This window comes from Lycium ferocissimum, chromosome 7 (assembly GCF_029784015.1).
Source record: "Lycium ferocissimum isolate CSIRO_LF1 chromosome 7, AGI_CSIRO_Lferr_CH_V1, whole genome shotgun sequence".
Classification (NCBI taxonomy): domain Eukaryota; kingdom Viridiplantae; phylum Streptophyta; class Magnoliopsida; order Solanales; family Solanaceae; genus Lycium; species Lycium ferocissimum.
In genome coordinates, this window is record NC_081348.1 from 2,362,728 (window position 1) to 2,385,863 (window position 23,136).

The 23,136-nt window shown below is 37.4% G+C and overlaps 1 protein-coding gene across 3 annotated transcripts; it reads left to right on the top strand.

The window, feature by feature from the left end:
• Positions 1 to 10,128: 10,128 nt before the first annotated feature.
• Positions 10,129 to 22,992, top strand: LOC132063099 (uncharacterized). Of its 3 annotated transcripts, none has more exons than XM_059455525.1 (11): positions 10,129 to 11,092; positions 12,158 to 12,434; positions 12,624 to 12,809; positions 14,468 to 14,620; positions 14,707 to 15,165; positions 15,325 to 17,811; positions 18,388 to 18,581; positions 18,667 to 18,822; positions 19,945 to 20,179; positions 21,632 to 21,942; positions 22,323 to 22,992. In XM_059455525.1, exons 1-11 carry the CDS (start codon positions 10,308 to 10,310, stop codon positions 22,624 to 22,626), a joined length of 5,547 nt encoding a protein of 1,848 aa, XP_059311508.1. In that variant the 5' UTR covers positions 10,129 to 10,307; the 3' UTR covers positions 22,627 to 22,992. The 3 variants fall into 3 exon arrangements, with proteins under 3 accessions (XP_059311508.1, XP_059311509.1, XP_059311510.1); XM_059455526.1 differs by having other exon boundaries at positions 10,954 to 11,092; positions 12,196 to 12,434; XM_059455527.1 differs by lacking the exon at positions 10,129 to 11,092 and having other exon boundaries at positions 12,294 to 12,434; positions 12,614 to 12,809.
• The last annotated feature ends 144 nt before the right edge of the window (positions 22,993 to 23,136 follow it).

Consider the following 23,136-nt stretch of genomic DNA (forward strand, 5'->3'; position numbering starts at 1 on the left):
TCCAAAAGATGAGGCAAAACAACAAAAGTTTTAGGGCACAATTTAAGCCTCAATTTTAAAATTGTGCTATCTCAAAAGTTCACTACATGTTCAAATCTACCAAGACTCCCGGCGAACCAAGGACGGAGTACAAGTCCACTTCTTCAGAGTCTCTCTGGTTCGACACCGGATGGTCGGTGTCTCGGTGTTGTGAGTAGTTGTAGCAACAATCTTCACCGGTGCAACAAAGTTGGAGACATGCCCCTCTCCATCTTTCCAATTGGCGCATGGCCTCTTTCAAATTCTTGACTTCTTCGATAGTTATCATGTTCACGTTGGCGTTTTCGTGAGTAGGCGAAGGGATTGTTGTTCACATTGGGCCGAGCTCCGGTGAGCCGGATTGCTCCTTCCTTAATCAAGGCTTCAATCTTGTTTTTGAGCCCATAGCAATCTTCGGTGTCGTGTCCACGACTCCAGAGTGGTAAGCACAGCGTTTGGAACCATCAAACCATTTTGGAATAGGATCGGGAATCTTCCCTCCAATAGGTTGTACCACGCCTGCCGCTTTCAGTCTTTCAAATAATTGAGCCAAAGGTTCAGCGAATCGAGTGTAATTTCGGGTATTTTTGATGTCCGGGTTTGGACGGGCTTTATGTGTGGTATGTGGTCGATTTTGGTAAATGGGAGCTTGAACAGGTTGGTATGGACGTGGGTTTTGATAGTGAGGTGCTCGGGATTGGTAGTAATTTGCTTGGGTATTGTAGACAGGGTAAGGAGTTAGTGGAGCTTGGTAGAGTTCAGTGTAGTGGTAAGGGTAGAAGGGTTGTTGTGGATAGTTATAGTATGTAATGGCTCGGTTTGGTGGGTTTAGAGGAGTAGTTGTAGGTGGTGGATTAGTGTTGGTGGGTAAAGGAATGTAAGGAGTATGAACTTGTGATTGATTTGGTGGGTTGACAAGTGGTGGATTTGCAAGGGTGATTGAAGGAAAGTTGTTGTTGGCAGATGCGTTATTTCGGGGAGGAGAATATTCTGGAACTGGAAAATGATGCGGGTTTGGTGCGACGCTCATAGGTTCAGGAGGTGGACTTTGGAGTGTAACGGATAAGTTGGTCATGTTTTTAACTCGATTTAGTTCTCCACGTAGATCCTCGATCTCTTGAGTCAGGCGGGCGATATGTTCATCTGTTGAATGGTAGTGCTATGTTCGGAAGTCCCAAGGGGATCACTAGAGACCACGATGTTTTCGAATCGGTTGAAATAGACGCGGCCGGATCGGACATAGTAATTTCCTTTCTTGAACCATCCAACCATCTGCGTTGAGGTAACGAAGACGTCTTTGACCTTGTGCGGTAGGGATGGTCGGCCAGCTCGAGTGTCAACACGAATCAACTTTTGGGAATAAAAATAAGGAAACATAAACAATGCAAATGATATTAGTTTTGTGATCACATAAAATCAAGCAAGTTATGTAGCAAATAAGTCTTCAAATAAAGTCAAACAAGTTGTCGCACAAATATATCAAACAATAACGCGTCCTAATTATGCATGTGACCTCTTTGTGCCGCAGGTAGGCCTAACGTTTGTTTGAAGGGTAAAGTGTGCCATAATACGTCATTCCATTGCTTTTGATTAATTAAACAAATTCTATTTCCCAAAATAAAGTACAAAATATAATATTTATTACATATTAAATGAATACAACATAAAGTTTTCCTAATCTAAGTAAATGTAATTTCCTATTATCTAAACGTAAAGCTCAATTTGTGATGTCTTCGATCTTCGTGATTTGTTGCGCTCCAATGCGGATCCATACCCGCCATAGAAATGTTAGTTGTTCCCTCCTCCTAAAGTTTAATTAATTAAAGCAAATAGTCAATATTTAGGCACAATTACCCTTCAAACATGCACATAAAGTATGATTTAGTGTCACTTGGGGTCGTGGACCCACTTGGACGTTTGGGTAAAGTCATCTAATGGATTTAATACGCCAAGGGTATTAAACCTCCTAGGTCATGAGATGTATGCTCTTAATAAAGGGTGTTGGTTTAGCTCTATCCTAGGTTGACTAAGAGTTGGCTGCCTACGACACAAGGTTCCCCCAAGCGGACAACTTGGGAGTGGAAAGTCTACGCGGTCACCGATTCGCACACCCGATCGACTAAATCCACAAGATCAATCCGACTAAAAAGGTTTTTTAGTAGTGCAATTTGCGGGTGCGCAAAACACACCCGCGTGTGTGTGAAAATGTGTGAATTTTCCGGGAGTGGAGAAAATGATACGGAATGACAATTTATATCAAAACGGTAACAATTAAACGATATCAAAGCGGTAACACGTTTATATCAAACAAGCAGTTAATAGCACGTAAAAACAGTCAATCAACAAATAAAGCAACAAGCAAACACACAAAGCCTAATTAAAACTAAGTCTGTTATGGTTAGAACCTAAGTAAATCCCCAGTGGAGTCGCCAAGTTGTCATACCCTATTTTAACCAGGGTCAAAATAGTTTACAACATCCGGATAATTCCGGGGTTATTTAAAGTTAAGGAGTCGCCACCTAATTAATTATGGTGAATTAGGGCACCTAAAATTATTAAAGTGATTATCTAAAGTTAATTTGTTTTAAAGTCTACGAAAACAAAAGATTCTAGGTAAGGGTTCAACTAACCTAGAGGGAAGGTATTAGGCATCCTCTAAGTTCCATTAACGATGGTTAATCCGACCGGACTTAGGGTTAATTAGGCTAAGTGTAAATATAGTATTTTTAATATTTAAGAAAATATCTGGAAAATATTGCTAAAGTCATATATAGAAGTAGAATGCTATTTTAATTAAAACTTGTAGGAAAGTAGTGATTGCATAAAAGAGTTTATATGTATTTGGAAAATGAGTCATACCTACCAACGTTTTTAAAAGAGTTATCGCGGGATTAATATGGATGTTTTAACAAAATGTATTTCAAGTATTCTAAGATAGTAAGAGTAAATCCGATTCTCTTATCTCAAAATTTAAATTTACGTCGTTGAAAATCAATTGTTCTAAAAGTAGATATTATAGGTATTATAAATGACTTCAATGTGAGAAGAAAAATAAAACTTGTAGAGTTGATTATTGATTTAACTATCCATTACTAAAACTCTTTATGTCACTAAGGTTTATCTAAACTAGCAAGCAAACACTAAAAATGTTAGTCATATAATACACATTAAATGCACGCAAACATAAAAATAGCGAAGTGGATAAGTTAAATGGGCTCGGTCAAACTTTCTTGAACTTCTTTATGATCTCTTTCTTAATCACAAATGGGCTTCGGCCCCGATTTTCCCTTTGTATTGACATATGAAACGGATTTGGACGGAGGGAGGAGTCATGTTTCGTTGGGCCTTAGCCCAACGTTGAATGAGGAAGAGGACGAGTCCCGAATTGGGATTCCATTTTCTCCGATGTGTACATGTAAATAAAAAAAAGATAAAGATTAGAAAAGGAAAATATATGCAGTCAACTAACAAGATTGGACTCGTGTGTAAATTAAAATGAACATAGAACTGAGAAGAAAAGGGATCAATTTCATGCTCTACACATATAGCATGAAAAAGGAGGCTAGACAATGTGAAGTCAAATAGTCTACAACTACTCGCATGAACAAAGCCGAGACAAATCTCGGCAAAGAACAAAGAAGGAGAACGAAATAATGAATACTCAAACATCACTAAGACTAAGCCCATCTTCATGATATTGGAAATATAACGAAAAGGAAAAAAAAAAAATCCAAACTTGGTAAAAAAAAAAGCTTTGAAACAAGCCGCCTTCGACTTCTCATCTACACGATTCGATGTAACAAAATTTAATAAACACTAACGGGATCAAAACACGAACATATACCCAAACCAAAACACGGAATCAGTTTATTTTTAAAGGAACGAACTCCCTCGACAACAAACAACGGTTAGTCTCTTATTATTCAAAACCAGAAACAATGGCTTTTTAGCAGGGAACCAATTAACTTGTTTATAGCTGGAAGAAACTTGACCTCTAGCACTAGCATCTACTTCCGTTTTAAAAGAAGTGAAACTCAGTTATGTAACAAGAATACATCCACTTTTAAACTAAAATGGTTCCAAACCTGGTTCACACAGTCCCGAATTAATTCTAACCGAGGCAGATTTCAGACCAAACGATAGATTGAAGACGTCCTAAAACAGTAGCTATAGACAGGCCAAAGCTCTAATCTTAAAACAAATTCAAACTAAACGAGAGGGCCTTTACTTTGTCACACGGCTCAGAAAATAGAAACCATGTGTTTCTAAGTTAAATTCTCGAACTACGACGACGACATGTGTAAGGAAGAGAGACAATGCCCAAACAGTTTAGGACGAAGAGAGTAATATACGAAACAGGTTCAGATACACATAGCATACAACCTTGATTAATCAAATACAACAGAATTGCTTAAGGAAAAGACCTCTGTAAATGAAGTATGCTAAACTTCACGATTCGCGAAAGAGAAAGAAAAAAAGAATTTGGGCGAACCGGCGCTTGACTATATATTACGAACTGATTTATTCAAAACCAACATATAATCACAGAACCAAACAAAGACTGAAGCAAGAAGAGTGAATAAAGGGAAAGGATTGGAATCGACACAGGGTAACACATAACATTCGTTAAAGTCGACTATCTTGCGGACAAATCGCATATTCACATTAATAACTGAACTATCAAACTGAACATGAAAAACCAAACTAAACAAGACATAAGTCTTTGCGCTAAACAAATGATAGAATTAAGCCATACTAAGCATGATCACCAAACAAAACGAAAAATAACTATCACCCTAAACATGACAACTAAGTCAAACAGGCCATAAAAACAGACGTAGCAAAACCAGGTTAAACAGATAAAAACCCCAAAATACACATGGGAGTGTAAAAAAAATGCGATAAGATAAAATAGAATGGAGGATTGCTGACCTGTTTTGTGTACAGTGAAATGGGGCGTCGGTGGTCTCGAATCTACTCTCGTATTGACAGATTTGAAACCCGAGTCGAAATTAAAGTATTTCTGTCGCAACTAAAGTATTTGTGCCGAACAGCGACGAAAAATTGATTGAATCACGAAAGCTTAATTTCCGCCACAAATTTTATAACAGAGAGTATTCTCTAATTTGAAACAAAGTTCAAGACCCGATTTTTGAAAATGAAAGAAAAACTCCAGATTTTTAGAAAATATCTGTATATCCCCCCAAAAATCTCAATCCGTCTTCTCCCCCTCGGCTGAATGTTTAGCTATGTATTTATAGGCGAAGTCTAGGGTTTTGTTTTGCTCGGATTTTGGGCGGGGTTTTGAAAGTTGAAAAGATTCGAAAAAGGAGTCAACTTTTCAAATCCGAACGTTAGTGCAAACTTGTATGAGAATGGTAAGGCAAAATCTGCCATGACCGAAAACAAGAATGGCTGCGTGTTTGGAAGAGGAAAGAGGACAGGATTACACTAAAATGAAAGGGTAAAGACCTGCCAAGGTGAAAGTGGGTTAAAGTTTTGCTAAAAATGGAGGAGAGAGAGGAGGAGAAACGAGAGAGATGAGAGAAAGCAAGAGAGAGGCGGCTGAAGCTTGTTAGGTTTTTTTTTTTTTTTTTTTTGTTCCAAAGAGGCTGATGAAGATGTGGATGTTGGGCCGGGTCGGTTGATGTATTGTTGGGCTAGTCGGGTAGGAGTGGTAATGGGCCAAATGGACAAGGTAAGAAAATGAAAATTTGGGCCGATGGTTTGGTCCGAAAACATGGATCCTTTCTCCTCCATTTTAAATCACTTTTGGGCTTCTATTTAATAACCAGTACAATATATACTAGGTGGATAGTAAAGGATTTAATAAAGTAAAAAAATTATTTTAACGAGTACGAAATCCGAAAAGAAAACGATGACGAATCGTTTAAAATTTGCGATAAAGTAATGAAAGTAATGTTGATATAAAATAGTGAAGATGAAAGTAATGATATTAATAGCAGTAAAAATAGTAGCGAAAATATTTAGATTTAATTAATTTAAAATCCCAAGGAAATAAAATGTGAATAAAGGAGGGACGAAATTGGGTGTCAACACACCCTTGAAGACAACTCCAGAGCCCATGCTTAAAACGACCAACACTTTTAAATTTCAACGTATAGAACTACCGGGTGTAACAGATACCATGTTAACAAGATAAATCCATGGTGGAAATCAGAAAATATAGTCAGTGTTTATTCAACATTGAGATAGAGAGAGGATTGAGAAGAGAGAGAATTTTATTATTTTAGAATCAGAGAAAAAATGAATAACTGTCTTTTACAAATGAATGGGCCTTTTACTTATATTGACCCAACTCCTTCTCAGAACAATAATACAAAAATGGGCCTAGCCCAATACAAATAAATCAGTACAAAGTAAAAATGAAATGGCCTATAGCTAACTCAAGTAATTCCACATAGTTTTTGGAAGAAATTCAAGTTTTATTAGACAAGGATTTCATTTGACTTTGTAATATCCTGGAGAAATTCTACCACAAACTCATGTAATAAAATATTGAAGGCTTAAATTCCTTAAAGAAAGAGACTACTCTATCAAAGAGGCAAAACCTTCCCTTTTCAGATATCGCGATAGTGGACGACGTTCCCCCCACCATCTCTGAACGTATTGAAGCGTGTGGTTCGTCTACACCACCAGTACTGATGGCTAGAGTAAAACGCGATTCACAATTTGGTGAAGACATGGTAGAGATGGTGAAGATAATATAAAAAAGAAAAAGGTTTTCCATAACTGGCGAAGGCTGGAAAGGAAATAAGAAGATGAAGAGAGGAAACTAGAACGATGATGAGCAAATAATGAATTGACGAATACCGAAGGGTTATTTATAGGTGGAAAGAGTCATCATTGCATTGAAAAAAGATTGACGTCCCTCCAGCACGAAATCCCCCTGCGTCTCTAATACAATCTTGAAAAGGCGCCATTGGTTTAAAACTCAGATTGCGCTGATAGCTATCCGCTCAGTATGAAGTGAGACAGATGATCTTTTCTCACCTGGACGCTTCTACATCCTGGGCTTGCTCGAAGCTCGTCCGAAAAGTGTGGGGATTATATATATTGGTGAAAATATCCCAATAGAAAAGATTAGACACATGGAGAGGAGATGAATAATGCTTTAATATTCACAATGTCTGTTGATCATGGTTCCGTAAATGTTATGATCTTGCCACCTGATACGACTTTCGCGATTACATACGTCAAGGTGGTTTATCCAGGAGGGTATGGTGAAAAAAAGGTGTGCATAACGATGAAACTCTAAGGCTTAAGGATTCCGCTCTATCATATCAGGAGCCACGATCTCCACGCTAGTAACGGCTAAGTCTTGCGCAGAGTTAGGAAAAGTAGTTCGTAGAGTCAGTCCTTTATTTACCCCATGATCCCTTAATTGTACCCTATCTAATTTTTTTTGCCTGAATACGATATTACGCTCTACTGTTTTCTACAAACACATGATTGTTCAAGCATTTATTCATCAATCAAGCAATTTTCATTAGTATTTCAGGAGATCGATTAAGGATTTTCTTTTCTTTTATTATTCAGTTCGTTAATTATTATCAAATGTTTCGTCTAGTAATTCGATTGTTATTTTCTGCTTCAATCACTGAATCAAAGGTTTTCTAATATTTTGATTACGTTGCTAAAGACCTCTTCCAAACAAATTTAACAGGTTTTTCTAATAAATGAATTTTAGGTTAAACAGTTCTTATGAAAGACGTTAGATTAAAAGAAAGGCTCAATACATATATAGTTTACCACTCATCTTATAGTCAAATCCGTATTACACACCTCTCGTTCACGGCATTCATTTTACACACCAAATATTTCCCCAAACGTATTGTTACACACCAAAAATAAGCGTGTAATCTACGAAAAATACTCCTTGCCCTTTAAATCCATCGTCCTCGCCTCTAGGTCCCCCCCCCCCCCCCCCCCCCAAAAAAAAAAAAAAAAACCATTTGATGAGAAGTAGGAAACCAAAATAAAAAATAAAAAATCAAAGGTAAACTAAAAAATGTTTTGCAGAGTCACCCAATCAACTAGGATTTAATTGGTTCAACAATTGTGTTAATTTATATCCCTATGCATATGTTCACTAGTTGGGTTATTTTCAAGGAATAGTTACTTCGCGTAGCTACCTCTAAGAGGTAATTATTGATAATAACTACCTTGTAATTTATTTATATTTAGTAGTTACAGTGAAATCACCATTCATAGCTATATCAAAATACATCAAGTGGTTGTGGCTGGAGTGGTTATTGGGTGTGAGCTCTGTCCCTGCCTGCCCAGGTTCGAATCCAGCCAGCCATATTATTTTTTTTTTTTGCATATTTTTCCTAGCTTCTTCTCCTTGTACTTTGAGTGTATTTGGCTCATATTGTATCTCATATATTTTTATTTTTCCTAGCTTCTTATCCTTGTACTTTGAGTGTATTTCGTGTATTTGGCTCATATTATATCTCATATGTATTTGGCCTGAATGTATTTGGCTTATATTGTATCTCACATGTATTTGGCTTCTTGTCTTGTATCTGAATGTATATGAAGCCAAATACATTCAGATACAAGATAAGAAGCAAAAATACATTCAGATACAAGACAAGAAGCAAAAATACATTCAGATACAAGACAAGAAGCTCAAATATATATGAGATACAAGACATATGAGCCAAATACATATGCGATACATTCAAATACAGTGAATAGTCAAATACATGTGACATCAGATAAGGTTGGATACGACTAAACAGTGTATTCAAATACACTGAAATACATCAAATACAACGAAAATACCTAATGTAGCTACAAATTGTAAATATGAAAATTGTTATGGATGATTAATTGCTCCTAAAAGGTATTTATGTAAGTTGCCCTATTTTCAATTGTTGGCGTCTTCTCTTTCTCTTTTTGTGATGTGCTTCTCTATTTTGATTCGCTATGTTGAGCTTGTTATGGAGGAATCACTGCAAAATGAAATTTGTGTGAAGGTTAAGAGGCGGTGGTTAACATGAGTCGCGATCTTATTGGTATGTTAGGTAACAGACACATACTTAAGATCTGGTCAAGCACAAAAATGGTGTGCTGTGTGCTTTAAATTCATTAGAAAAATGTTTGGTGTGCAAAGTAATTCCAGTAAAAGATGGGTGTGTAATAGAATTAAGATCTGGTCAAGCACAAAAATGGTGTGCTGTGTGCTTTAAATTCATTAGAAAAATGTTTGGTGTGCAAAGTAATTCCAGTAAAAGATGGGTGTGTAATAGAAATTTGACTACAAGCTGAGAAACAAAATTTTAATACTACTAGTTTTAATCATGTATCCAAAGAAAGAAGGCAAGTTGGAAACAATGGATGAATTATTTTATTGAAAAAGAAAGAGGAGGTGGAAGGATAAAAACATTATTTTTCTTGCATAAACTTAAAAAGGCTTATTTTTTAAAAATATTGTGAGACGGAAATATTAATGAACGGTCCCATAAGAGGACAACCCACCCAATATTCTGGAAAAGGGCATACGAATTTTCCGACACGGAGTCCCACATTACGACGGAATATAGAAAGCTCAGTTGAAAGTGCACAACCTAGCAACGGCATGCTTTTCCGCCACGTAAGGATCCTTCGCGCTCACTTTTGTGAAAATAGGACCCACCAACTCCGTTTTCAACCATAATCAAACTCTCAAATCTCGCCCCACGAGTCCTCTTAAAATTACGCTCTATGTCTGTGGAAGGGAAATATTTACGCTATATAGCTCATATTTTGTGTTTATTATCTGGTTTAACTCATATTATGTATAAATATTTTATGTGTATTATTATTCATATTTATATAAGGTAAATAAATTATGTATAATGCTTTTTTCCAGATATGATGTTACATACTCCTCTCATTTTAATTTATGTAACACTACTTAATTTGTTACAGTGTTTATAAGAAAGGAATATTTTCAAAATTTATAATTCAAAATAAGTATTTATGTGTACATAAATATTTCATAAAATTAAATTATTTTTAAATATACACGTAAAAACATAAAATAATATTGTATATTTGGCTACTTCCGGAATATTTATGGTCTGCATATTTTTGAAAATTTCCCGTTTCACTTTCCATTCTGTTGTTCTCCACCGTTAGATTTCTCCTTCTCGAAAGAACTTTTATTAGCCTTTCTACTTCTCCATCCATCACTATAATTCCACCATCAACACCATCAATCTCAATTTCAATTCAATAGGTCCTTTTTTTTTTTTTCGTGTATATGCTACTTTAATTCAATGAGTTTTTCCTGTAATAATATCAGTTATTTTCAGTTTCCTTCAACATTTCAAACAAATCTCAGTATTCGCAGTAGAAGAGCACTTCATCGCCGATGGAAGTATCGGCGATTAAAATATCATCATCATCATCATCATCATCATCATACAGTTTTAGCAATTCATAATTTAAATTTAAATCCTATACCATTAGAAAATCTATTTCAAAACATATTTTCTCAATTTCCTTCTGTAAATTCACTCGAGTTAATTGCTCCAGCCCTAGGTTTTATATCCGGTTTCGCTCTCCACGTGTCTCAATCACAAACATCAACAAAACTTCTAGAAACTTCTGGAAAATTCGGAGAATGGATCTTATTCACTAGTCCAACGCCTTTTAATAGATTCGTGGTGCTACGTTGTCCATCAATTTCGTTTCAGGATAATAGTGAACTTATCGGTGATGTCAATGAGAAGCTTGTGAAGGAAGACAGGCATTTTGTGAGGTTAAATAGTGGGAAAATCAGGGATTATAGTGAGAGTAACTGTGATGATGAGAAGTTGGTGTATCAGAGAGTATGTTTGAGTACGGAGGATGGTGGAGTGGTGTCGTTAGATTGGCCGGTGAATTTGGATATGGAAGAAGAGTATGGATTGGATTCGACGTTGGTGATTGTTCCCGGAACAACTGAGGGAAGTAATGATAAGGATATTCGAGCGTTTGTTGTTGAGAGTTTGAGGAGAGGGTGTTTTCCTGTTGTTATGAATCCTAGAGGTTGTGCTGGTTCACCATTGACAACTGCCCGGTGAGAAATGCAATAGTATCATTTTACTGCTCCATCCTCCGTTTTAATTTGTTTGTCTGGTTTTGACTTGGCACAGAGTTTAAGAAAGTAAAGAAGACTTTTGAATCTTAAAATATGTCACGTGGAAAGTTGAATTTAAAGAGTTTCCAAAAAAGGAAAGAGGCATACTTTTTTCAAATGGACTAAAGTAAGACAAACAAATTGAATCAGAGGGAGTATCATTCTACTACTAATCATGTGTTGTACTTGTATTGTTCCGCATTTGTTTCATTTAAATGCAACATGGTATTCATGCCGTCCCAATTTAAATGTTTTAGCTTGATTGGGCACGGAGTTTAAGGAATAAAAAGAGACTTTTGAATCTTGTGGTCTTAAATTAAAGATGTGTGGAATGTCCTAAATTGTCCTTTGAATCTTGTGGTTTTTAAACTTGTCATGTAGGATGTTTGAATTGTTAAATTAACTAAATATAGAACGAGGCACTCAATTTGGGACAAAGCAAAAAGGAAAGTAAGACTTAAATTGAGATGGAGGGAGTATAGATTTTGCATTACCATCCTGTTATGAACTGAAGGCAACACTACTACTGTTTGTTCTTGATAATCCTAAGAAATAAGCCTTGATGCAGATATAATAATTTAGGTTTTAGTTTCTTTTCCCAGTGACTAGTTAGTCATTATTTAGTTTTAGTGCTTCAATCTGGTGATTGCAGCATCCTATTTTGTTTTCTGGCATCCGAACTAACTAGGTGCTGTCACAGATAATTTACGTTTTAAGAATTATTTGTTATCAAAATAAGAAAGGAGTATTGTCGGTTTTACTTAGCACTCTTCATAGCCTTTTCCTACTTAATTTTATGTGCAAAACTTATTAGTTTAGGAAGGAGATTATTTTCTGCTTCTTCTTTTTTTTTTTTTTTTTTTTCATGGAACAGATCACTTTTTTAAATGAAAATCATGTGGTTTGGCTTCTGGATAGTTTAAAAATTGTTGCTTCCTGTTGTGGACATTCACCATGTCTCTTGTAATAAGAATGGAAGAACAGATGACTGCTTTATTATTGTAGGTTATTTACAGCTGCTGACAGCGATGATATCTCCACAGTTGTCAAATTTATCAACAAGAAAAGGCCGCGGACAACAATAATGAGTGTGGGCTGGGGTTATGGCGCCAACATGTTGACAAAGTATCTGGCTGAAGTTGGAGAAAAAACACCTCTTACAGCTGCTACTTGCATAAACAATCCTTTTGACCTAGAGGAGGCAACAAGAGCCACTCCTTATCACATTGCTTTGGACCAAAAGCTCACAGGTGGCTTAGTAGACATATTGCAATCTAACAAGGTAAAGAACTATGCCTTTACATAAAGCTACCAGTGTACGATTAACGCTTGGAGTTTTCGTTTGACGCATGCTTCATGGCCTTTCGATTTTCAGTTTGTTGTATGAGGCGGTGGTCTAAATGTTGTTGCCCTATGTTTAAGAATTCCATAAAATCTTGACACCTCTTTAACATCTCGAAGATGTATGCAGGTACTATTTCAAGGTCGTGGAAAAGGCTTTGATGTTGAAAATGCTCTTTTGGCGACATCTGTTAGGGACTTTGAGAAAGCAATATCAATGGTGTCTTGTGGATTTAATTCTATTGAAGATTTCTATGCAAAATCCAGCACAAGGGATGTAGTTGGCAAAGTAAAGATTCCTCTTCTTTTTATACAGGTAACGTTTTGAAAACCATGTTGCTTATTAGAGGAAATGACCAAAAGTGTTCCTTTTTCTTTTTGGTGGAATTGTCCCACTGTCCCTTCAGTATATGGTGAGTTTAAATTTGTCCCTCTAATATTAACATTGAACATAAAAAATCCTCTAACTTTGTAAAATAGGGACACTTTTTGTATCCAAACTGATTTTGTCGAGGTTTAACAGAATACCCTTCCCTTCCCTTCCCGCCACCTTTTGCTTCTTTAGTTGTTCGCAGAGACGACCACTATTTTCGTTCTTACCAAGACCTTCTCTCTGCAGCACCGTCAACATTTGTCAGTAATTGAGCGAACTTCCGTAGATTCAGTGCACAGCATGAAAAATAATAAGCAGGAAATAGTTCCAAATTCTGCTATGCCTAGTTATTCGTCCCAATCCGATTTCTTGTCCTGAGCCTGTAATCTAAAAAAAAAAAAAACTAACTGTTTTCTTTGGAGAGAAATACAAGGAGAAGAGCTGTAGAGTCTTCTCCTTTTCAGCTCAATTAGCTAACGATATGATATACCTGGATGGCATGAGGAGTTTCAGTCTCCTGTGAGCAAGAATTTGAATTCCAAAGCTCAGAAGCTATTCATGTTTAAAGCACCTCCTTGTTATTTTTATTTTATTTGGTCAGTGTCAAAGCACCTCTTGTTCCCTTGATGTTAAAGAGACACTGGTAGTGACTCTGAAGGTCATAAGGCATAATGTGAGTTGCAGAAAGTGAAAGAACAACCAAGGATTTTGAGGGGCAGCAGCAAGGCAAAAAAATCTTATGGAGAACAGCACCATGACAGACACTAATAGTGCAAACTTCTAAGGCAACCATGAGAGTTCGCCAAATAACACTAAACCAATAACCAGATAAAATACTTTAGAAAGATTTTGACAGAAGAAAACTCCTTAGGGTTAAACAGAAAGCACTGTAAAAATTTGGAAGATACACAGTAAGATGGAGAAGAATTCTATTGGAAAAAAAGGTGATGGGTGGGAAAGGGTCAGTTCATCCTGTTAACACTTGACAGAATCAGGTTGGATGGCCTAAAAGTGTCCCTGTTTTGTGAACTAAGAGGACTTTTTATGTTCAGAATAATATTAGAAGGACAAGGTTGAACCGAGCCCATATATGTAAGGGATGAATATGGTCATTTTTCGCTCGTTTTTTAATTTCATCCAGGCAAGAGATGTCGGATGCTGTTCAAAAATAATATAATTGGACATCTGTCTAAAATATAGGACATAAGGTATGACTTGCCACAGGGATTTGTTACCCCAATATTCTTTTGACTTGGCCCTATAGTTTATAAAAGCTATGAAGCATGGAAATGGAAATAATTTTCCTTGGAGGCTGCAAACTTTTGTGGTCCTTTCAGGATAATTTAGAGCCTTCATTATCTGGTGTCAATTAAAAAAAAAAAAAAAGAAGAAGAAGACGTTGTTACTTCACTTTGTCTAGAGAGCACCTGCAGGCTTGAAATTTGTTAACGACTGCAATCAGGAAGAGTACAATTAAATTTCTGTGTCCAGAACTTATATGCAAGTTTCAACACGGTTGATTCTATGTGCAATGTCCTGAAAATTGATTATAAGGTGGGACAAATAGTGTATTGAACTTCGTGGTTTCCTTGATTTTTCAGAGCGATGAAGGGTCAGTCCCCTTGTTCTCTGTTCCGCGCAGTTCAATAGCAGAAAACCCGTACACAAGCCTACTCTTGTGCTCTTATTCTCCACATAATGAAACGACAAATAGCAGATCAACTCTATCTTGGTGCCAGCATCTTACAATTGAGGTGATCATTGTTTATCAACCGTCATGGTTCAATTTTGCTCCTCCATTCTCCCTATTTATTTTGATTCCCAAAATTCTTGTCTGCAGTGGCTCACAGCTGTGGAGCTTGGACTTTTGAAAGGTCGTCATCCTCTTCTGGAAGATGTTGATGTTACCATCAATCCGTCCAAGGGTCTTCCTCTAGTGGGTGGACCATCTGATAGAAGTCTTAGATCAAACAAGCTCTTGAATTATCCTACCTCAGGTGCTTTATATGGTCGCTCCCAAGATCCTTCACTGGAAATATTTGAAGGAGGAGATAGTGCAGCAACAATTCATTCAAGATTTGAAAGAGATCCAGGAAAAGATCTTCGAAGCACTGGACAGCTACAAGAAACCTATAGCACCTTACAAAATGGTAGCGCTGATGATGCAGAATCAGGAGAAGAGCAGACTGGAAGTCCTGTTGATGGTGAAAGAGGCCAAATGCTACAAACTGCAGAATTAGTTATGAATATGCTTGATGTGACAATGCCTGACACACTAACAGAAGAACAGAAGAAGAAGGTACCTATTATCTGTTACCTTATGACTTATTGTAATTTGTTGAAAACAATTTGTTTTTGCTTTGGAGGTAAACTGAGCCGACTCTACTCATTGGATAGGCTAGATAACTTTGGTAATACTATTATTTGTTCAAGACTTTACCTGTTTAAACCGTGGCAGGTCCTGACGGCTGTCGGCCAAGGAGAGACAATAATGAAAGCTTTGCAAGATGCTGTTCCTGATGATGTTCGCGGAAAGCTTACAACTGCTGTATCTGGAATTTTGCACAATCAGGGTTCAAATCTCAAAATTGATGGACTATTAAGTCTTGGACGTATTCCAAACGTGACGTCTAGCCTTATGCCAAAGATGGAAAAGGATGGAGGAGTTTCAAGTGCAGAAGGTGGAAGTGAAACTTCTCAGTTATCAGATGCGAAGAGGAGGACTAATGATATTTCAGATGAACTTAATACTAATGGCTCAAGCACAGACAAGCATTCTCAAGACCTTGTTTCAGAACCTAAGGCGGTGGAGAACGTGCAAAAATCTGTAGATACAGGTCAGTCTCAGGCAATGAGTAGCCATGATATTGAAGTTCCTGCTTTAGACAAGAAGGAGACAAATGATGTGGAGAATAATAATCAAAGTGCAGATCTTGCTCTAGAAAAAACTGCCCTAACTTCTGATTACAGGGAAAACGAGTCAAAAGTTGGAGATAAACTTGAGAGTTCAAGTCCACCTGAAGCGGATGGTGGCACTGACAAAGTGATTGCTGAGCAATCCAAAGAACAGCATGATGGTGGCACTGACAGAGTGATTGCTGAGCAATCCAAAGAACAGCATGATGGTGGCAGTGACAGAGTGATTGCTGAGCAATCCAAAGAACAGCATGATGGTGGCACTGACAGAGTGATTGCTGAGCAATCCAAAGAACAGCGTGATGGTGGGAAATATCAGACGGACTTGAAAGAAGAGATCTCTACCCAACAAAAGGAAGAAAAAACTCCTGATATTAGTAGTGATCAGAACAAGTCAACATCTTCGCCCCCAACAGAGGATAAAACATCACTTGTGACATCCCCTTCTGAGACCAACGTAATAAAAAATGAAGGTTCTGATAATGTCAAAAGAGAAGAAAGAAGTAAGCAGACCAGTTCAAATCAAATTATTCCTAATGCACCAAGCTTTGATGTTTCTCAAGCATTTGATGCCCTGACTGGAATTGATGATACAACTCAGGTAGCAGTTAATAGTGTATTTCATGTACTTGAAGATATGATTAATCAGTTGGATGGGGTAAAAGACACAGAAAGTGAAATCAAGAATGGAGACGATAAAGATGGACTTAAGAAAAGTGGAATCAAGAATGGGGACAATGAAGATGGACTTAAGGACAAAGACAAGGTTCTTGATCAAAATACTAGCTCCGTCTCAAACAATCACCGTACGGTTGATAACCACGATTTAGATGATGTTGAGAAGAGCGAGAGCAAAGTTTGCTCACATTCCCAAGAAAAATCCGAAACAGATGCCACTTCACTTGGTGAAGTTGAAATTGATACCGTCAATTTTCAGGAAAGTGATGGAGAAAGCCACGCAGAAAGTGATCAGAAGAGACAAAACATTGTCAATGGAGAGCCTTCTGCAGGGGATTCACTTAAGTCTTTGAATTACATTCAAAAAGCTGGTCCTGTCTACATGAATACCAATTTCTCTGGAGACCCACTTTACAAAGAATACGTTAGAAGCTATTTAAGTTCAAAGGCTGTCATAACGAAACCGCTAGATTTAGATACCACAACAGCTTTGTTTCTCGACTACTTCCCAGAAGAAGGACAATGGAAACTTTTGGAGCAGACTGGAAATAACAGTGATATATCTGATGATGTTGCAGCAGATGGAAAGGTTCATGTGGAGATGCAGCATAATTCTCCTCTGAAAACAGATAATATGGATAATGTTATTGAACCATCTTATGTAATATTTGACCATGAAAACCAGAATCCTGATGAAGGTATGACTTCATATAACTCTAATGAGAATGATGAAGTTGATAATGAAACCGCACATGGGTCTGCTTTATTTTTAAGAGAGATTATAGTTGACGCTTTAAAGGTCGAAGTTGGCAGAAAAGTAAGTACTGAAGACTTGGAGGAAATGCAGTCCAAACTCTCCAATGAACTGGAACATGTTGCAAATGCTATCTCTCAGGCTGTTGGGCATGAAGAGGAGCTTGGTTCATTTATCAAGAGTAAGGACCGTACTTCAGAGAAAGTGGGTACACTTCATGCAGAACATGTTGTGCATGCTATTTCATCAGCAGTTCAGGGAACTAATTATTTGAGAAGGGTATTGCCTGTTGGAGTTATTGTAGGATGCAGCTTGGCTGCTTTGAGAAATTTTTTTGATGTATATGCAATAGAAGGTAATGGCCAAAGCAAAGAGTTGATCCTTGATGAAATAAGTGACCTAGAGAAAATAAATTCTATCCCGACAGCTAATAAGAAGATTGATGAAATGCATCCTAATGGAAAAGTGTATGGACTGAAGAGTTCAGTTCGCCAAGTTGAGGGAGCAGCTGATTCAGAAAATGCAGGCAGAAAATCTATTATGGTTGGAGCTGTTACGGCAGCCCTCGGAGCATCAGCACTCCTTGTCCATCAACAGGTAAAAATCAACATAAAGGATGTCTGGTTGAGTAATATTGAGCGGGTTGCAACAGCTGGACAACCTTCCTTATTATTCAGCAACATGAGTTGATCACCTTCCTTGCATTATCCATCTAGGGTAGTTCTTGGCATGTTCTAATCTCTCATGCATTTTTGAAATCTAAAAAGTATTTTTCCTCCATTTTGCTGTAGAGATTGACTAGAGCTCTCAATTGAATTTCTTTGACAAAGAAGATAAGTGTTTCTTCATGTTTCACATTCTTTACCCCGGGAATGGAGTGGGAGGGCATTAACCATAGCCTCTATATAGTGGAGTGAACTCGTAAATTGGGGTCATATTTCATATTTTTGACCTTTAAAAACTGCTTTTTCATATTTGTTAATGGCCTAAAGAGACCAGAGTCTATCTTCTCCTTGAGCAGAATGCATTGGATAGTTTGGGCAAAATTTCATTGGAATTTTATGTTGTACTGGCTTCTTAGCTGCCTTTTTGGGGGTAAACCATTGGTTGTAAAGCTAAGATTTTATACTGCCTATTTCTTAGTTGATCTGTGCCATATGTATGTGCTTAAAGGATGCTCAAAATTTTGAGACTTCGTCCAAGCCCTTTCAAGATGAGAAAAATCAAAGCAAAGAAGATAGCAACCTTGATGAGGAAACAGTTGATAAAACTCACAATAACATAGTCACAAGCCTTGCTGAGAAAGCCATGTCTGTAGCTGGTCCTGTGGTGCCTATGAAAGAAGATGGTGGAGTGGATCACGAAAGGTCTTATAATCTCAACAGCATGCTTTTCTTTTTTAACTTCAAATTATACCCAAAATCCAATTGATATCCTCTTTTTCTATAATAGGCTGGTGTCAATGTTGGCGGACTTGGGACAGAAGGGTGGCATTCTGAAATTGGTTGCAAAAGTTGCGTTGCTTTGGGGTGGTATACGAGGTGCTATTAGTCTAACTGACAAACTCATCTCATTTCTTCGCATTGCTGAACGTCCTTTGTTCCAGAGGTAAGATATTGCATCATTTTACTATAAAAAGAAGTATTGAGTCATTTATCTATGTTCTAGGTGCGGGATGAAAGAATTAACTACAAATGTTCACAGAGTCTTCTTTTTTAAAGTAAAATTCATCTCTCAACGATTTTGTTTCGCAGTGTATTAGTTTTGTGATTAGAAGAAACAATTTTAATCTATCGAGTGAGAGGAAATAATTTGAATCTTTTACTGCATTAACTAAAGGAAAGTTTCAGGATTAAGCGACATCTTTTCCAAGAAATAATATGTCCACTGTTTGTTTCTTCTTCTTACTCTTCTACATGGTTAGATGCTGAGACTGATGCGATAATAGGCAAGCCCGTAAGTATTGGCGTTAGTGGGTGAATTTAATCTGCATTGAATAGATACCTCTATTTGCATTAATGACTGAATTACTTTGGGGATTACCATTCATGGCTTCTGTCATACTTCTACCTCTTTCTTTGGTCTGGTGAAAATATAAGTGAAGAAACTCCCAGCATTCACCTTCAGAGTGATTTTTTTTTTTTTTTTTTTTTAACAAACAGCCATCTGCATCAAATTGGTTCTTCTTCATGACTGCACCTTTGTCTTAGGAATGCGAGGATCTCGGGACTGGTTGTTAAGTACTTTACCTTCTGGACATCCGTCTGTTATATGTTCATTTGACCTCCCTAATGAGCAGCAGCTCTCTGATGATCTTTTTCATTGTTTCTTTTTCGTTATTGTTACTAATAGCTTATACATTTAAAAACCACTACTCTTAAAATGTAAAACAAAGCAGCACCAATGCATTTAAAACAAGGTGAGAGGTCACCTAAAGTCATCTAAAGAGATGCTGTTTACTTCACGCCCTCTTTCAAGCACGCATTTGCTATTAGGCAAGCTTCATATCCTCTTTAGATGCCCCTAGAATTTAAAATTACAAGGTCTCAGTTTCTTTTCAACAGTGTGAGGTCACTGACATGTTACTCTCATGAGTAGGGTCAGTGGTAAAGTCATTCATTAAGCAGATTTGCTATGTGTCAACAAGTTTATAGACTTAGCACTCTGTTATTTTCAGTCTAGTTGACATTTTATTTTACTGATGTTGCTTGACTCTGGAACTTGCACCAGGATTCTTGCATTTGTTGGTATGGTGCTTGTTTTATGGTCACCCGTGATCATTCCGCTGCTGCCCACACTTGTGCAAAGTTGGACAACACAGAAGCCATCCACGACTGCTGAGCTCATTTGCATTATTGGCCTCTACGTGTCTATTTTCTTACTAGTTACTCTATGGGGCAAAAGGATACGTGGCTATGAGAACCCGCTTGACCAGTATGGGCTAGATATAACTTCAATGCTGAAGGTAAAAGTTCTCTTTTTTCAAAAGTTAACTAATGCTTTAAAGTTTGCAAATTAGCAACTTCTTGAGGAAGCACCTTACTGGACAATCAGTAGCCGGGTCTGTCTTTGTTTCGAGAATGTCTGATATTACCAATACAGTAACACTTTAATGGACCTGCGCTATACCCATTTAGTTTATACGTCATTTTCTTCAAGTTGTTAAGTAAACCAGCATGTTTCCTGGACAGAAGGGTTGGGATGGACATAGTGGTGACAAATGGGTGGGTTGAGCTGAATTTCAGCTGGTCAAATTGGTTGAATCAATAAATGGGTGAGTCATTAACCTGTCTAAAGGTCACTTTGGCTGAGATGAGTTGGGTCAAGATGAGCTAAACAAAGAGTCATAGCCCAACCCATCCAACTCTAATTAAGTTTTAGTTTCTTCTAATTTGTTTAAATACCAAAAAAAAAACTAATAAAAGTTTTTTTCTTTATTATGTCAACATATCAAACAAAAATATCAGTAAAAATTATTTTGACGAGTTTCTTATGGGTCAGTTTGGGCTAACTATTAGACAGGCTAGGTTGTGCCCACATTGGCCTGCCATGGAAATATGCCTCGCCCAAGTCTGGCAAGTTGTGCGGAGCATATTTTCATGGGATAATTTTGCAACCTCTAGATGGCCGCAAGATCCAATTCCTCTTTCCTTTTTTTTTTTTTTTTTTTTTTTTTTTGAGGGGGCGGGGGGTGGGGGGCGGTGGGGGATGCAATTAAGTAAATCAATCTAGGAAAGTATTTGGAACAGATATTAGCTGTCATGTGATAAGATATTATACTTTCATGGTTTTTGTTACAAATGGAGATGAGAGACTAAGTTCATGCTGTCGCAGTTTAACCATTTCAGTTTTAGCACTTATTTTCATTTTAACCCATGTAATTAGGTGTGGATGCTAGCTGTAGACCTTTATATGTTGTTGGAGTAAGCAGTGTCAGACATGTTGAATGAAAACCTAATTCTCCGTATCATTTCCTTCTTTAGTTTCTGCCATTTTCTTCTTTCCAAGCTTTCTTTCTTTCTTCTTTGTCACGAAAATGCATTGTTGATTGAGCACAATCCAGCTCATTTGCAACAGTTCTCATCATATTCGGTGAAGAAATCATCTCTTTAGCAATAACTTTTCTATAAAGACATTTCTTTTTCTTAACTTTTCTATAAAGACATTTCTTTTTCTTTCTTTTCCCTTTTGTGTCAATGGTAACGGGGATTGAATGAGGGAGAGTTTCTCCTTGTCCCTCAGTTTCTGTCGCTAGCTTTAACCTTGGGACTACAATATGAGCTATACTGACATTCTTCAAGTATCAGTTCATGATTTTGGCCTTGAATATTTATATTTCTCTGAGTTACATTTCGAAGCTTTGAAGGAAAATCTGTTGTAACTTGCATTACTCAGATGCTGCCTGCCTTTCTTGCAGGTCCGGAGTTTTCTGAAAGGTTTATTTGGGGGAACCATCCTTGTTTTGCTATTACATTCAGTGAACTCCTTAATTGGCTGTGTCGATTTCTGTTTGCCCATGGCTCCTCCAACCTCATCAGCAGCTTTAACCTGGCTAAAGGTGTATGGTCGGATGTTTTTTCTAATTGTTCGAGGACTTGCAACTGCAACAGGCATTGCCACTGTGGAGGAGTTTCTTTTCAGGTCATGGTTGCCTGATGAAATTGCTGCTGACCTGGGATATTATCGTGGAATCATAATTTCTGGACTTGCGTTTGCTTTGTTTCAAAGGTATGCCCTCATTCTTGATTTTGCAGTGTGTTCAGGCTTTTGAGATGGATCTATGTAGCCTGAGTTTTTAGGTTACTTGTCCTTCAAGCCGCCAATTTCTCTATCTTTTTGAAACTTATGAAATAATTGAAAGATTGAATTAGGGTTTCCTGAGAATCATTCCCCTGTATTTGCTTAGTTCTACTTTGTGCTCTTTTGTCTTGCATACATGCACCTCCTGTCAAGCTTGCCTCTTTGGATGTAGCCTTCTTCGCCCACTCCAAAAACATTTGTTCTGCATGATTGATTGCTTTTCTTAATGCTACTAGCCTTTTTCTTCCGCTATATGCAAATGAAATTCCAGCGAAGTGATTTTGTTTCATACTCTAATTTCTTTTCAGGTCACCTTGGGCAGTGCCCAGTTTGTGGCTATTGTCACTGGCTCTCGCGGGTGTTCGACAAAGAACCCAAAGTCTCTACCTTCCAATTGGCCTGCGTTCAGGGATACTGGCTACTAGCTACATCTTACACACTGGGGGTTTTTTGACTTATCGACAAAAATTCCCTCCATGGTTCGCGGGGTCTAATTCAGCTCAACCATTTAGTGGAGTAGTTGGCCTTGTCTTCGCTTTGTCATTGGCAGTACTTCTGTACCCCGGGGAGCCTCGTCATAGGAAGAAAATAGTGAGGAAAATCAAGGAATAAAACATGCATGTAACCTTGTATGGGCAAGAGTTGGTTAACATGTGGCCAAAATACAACCTGCATCTTTAAGGAAGCTGAAATTGCTGGTTGTTTTTGCCACTTGTTTGGTACATGCTCTAGCTTGCTTATATTGGTAAGCAACTGAGATCATTGTACTTGAAGCAAAAACTGTGGCAGTGGATATTACCAGGAAGGAAGATCTCCCTTAAGTAAAGTTGTTTATAAGTGTACAAATGAGGCAAATTTTGTAGCTAAGTGAAGGTGTAAATGGGAATTTCAAGGAACATCTTTATTCTACCTTATACCTGTATATGTAAGTTGTCCGTTCGACTGCAAGGAAATAAGCAGAAATCATTTACCACTGAAGTTCTATAATCTGGAAGAGCACGATGTGCGCTCTCTGTAAGTATCTTCCATCTCCTGCAAACGCTTTCTTTTAACTTATTGATTCAGGGTGTGTTTGTTATCCTGAAAAATATTTTTTATGGAACATAAATGATTTTTTTTTAC

Coding starts and splice junctions, on each gene's coding strand:
- LOC132063099 (XM_059455525.1), top strand. CDS start 10,308: ATGAGTTTTTCCTGTAATAATATCAGTTATTTTCAGTTTCCTTCAACA. Junction 12,810..14,467: donor TTCCTCTTCTTTTTATACAG/GTAACGTTTTGA, acceptor TTGATTTTTCAG/AGCGATGAAGGGTCAGTCCC. Junction 21,943..22,322: donor GCGTTTGCTTTGTTTCAAAG/GTATGCCCTCAT, acceptor ATTTCTTTTCAG/GTCACCTTGGGCAGTGCCCA.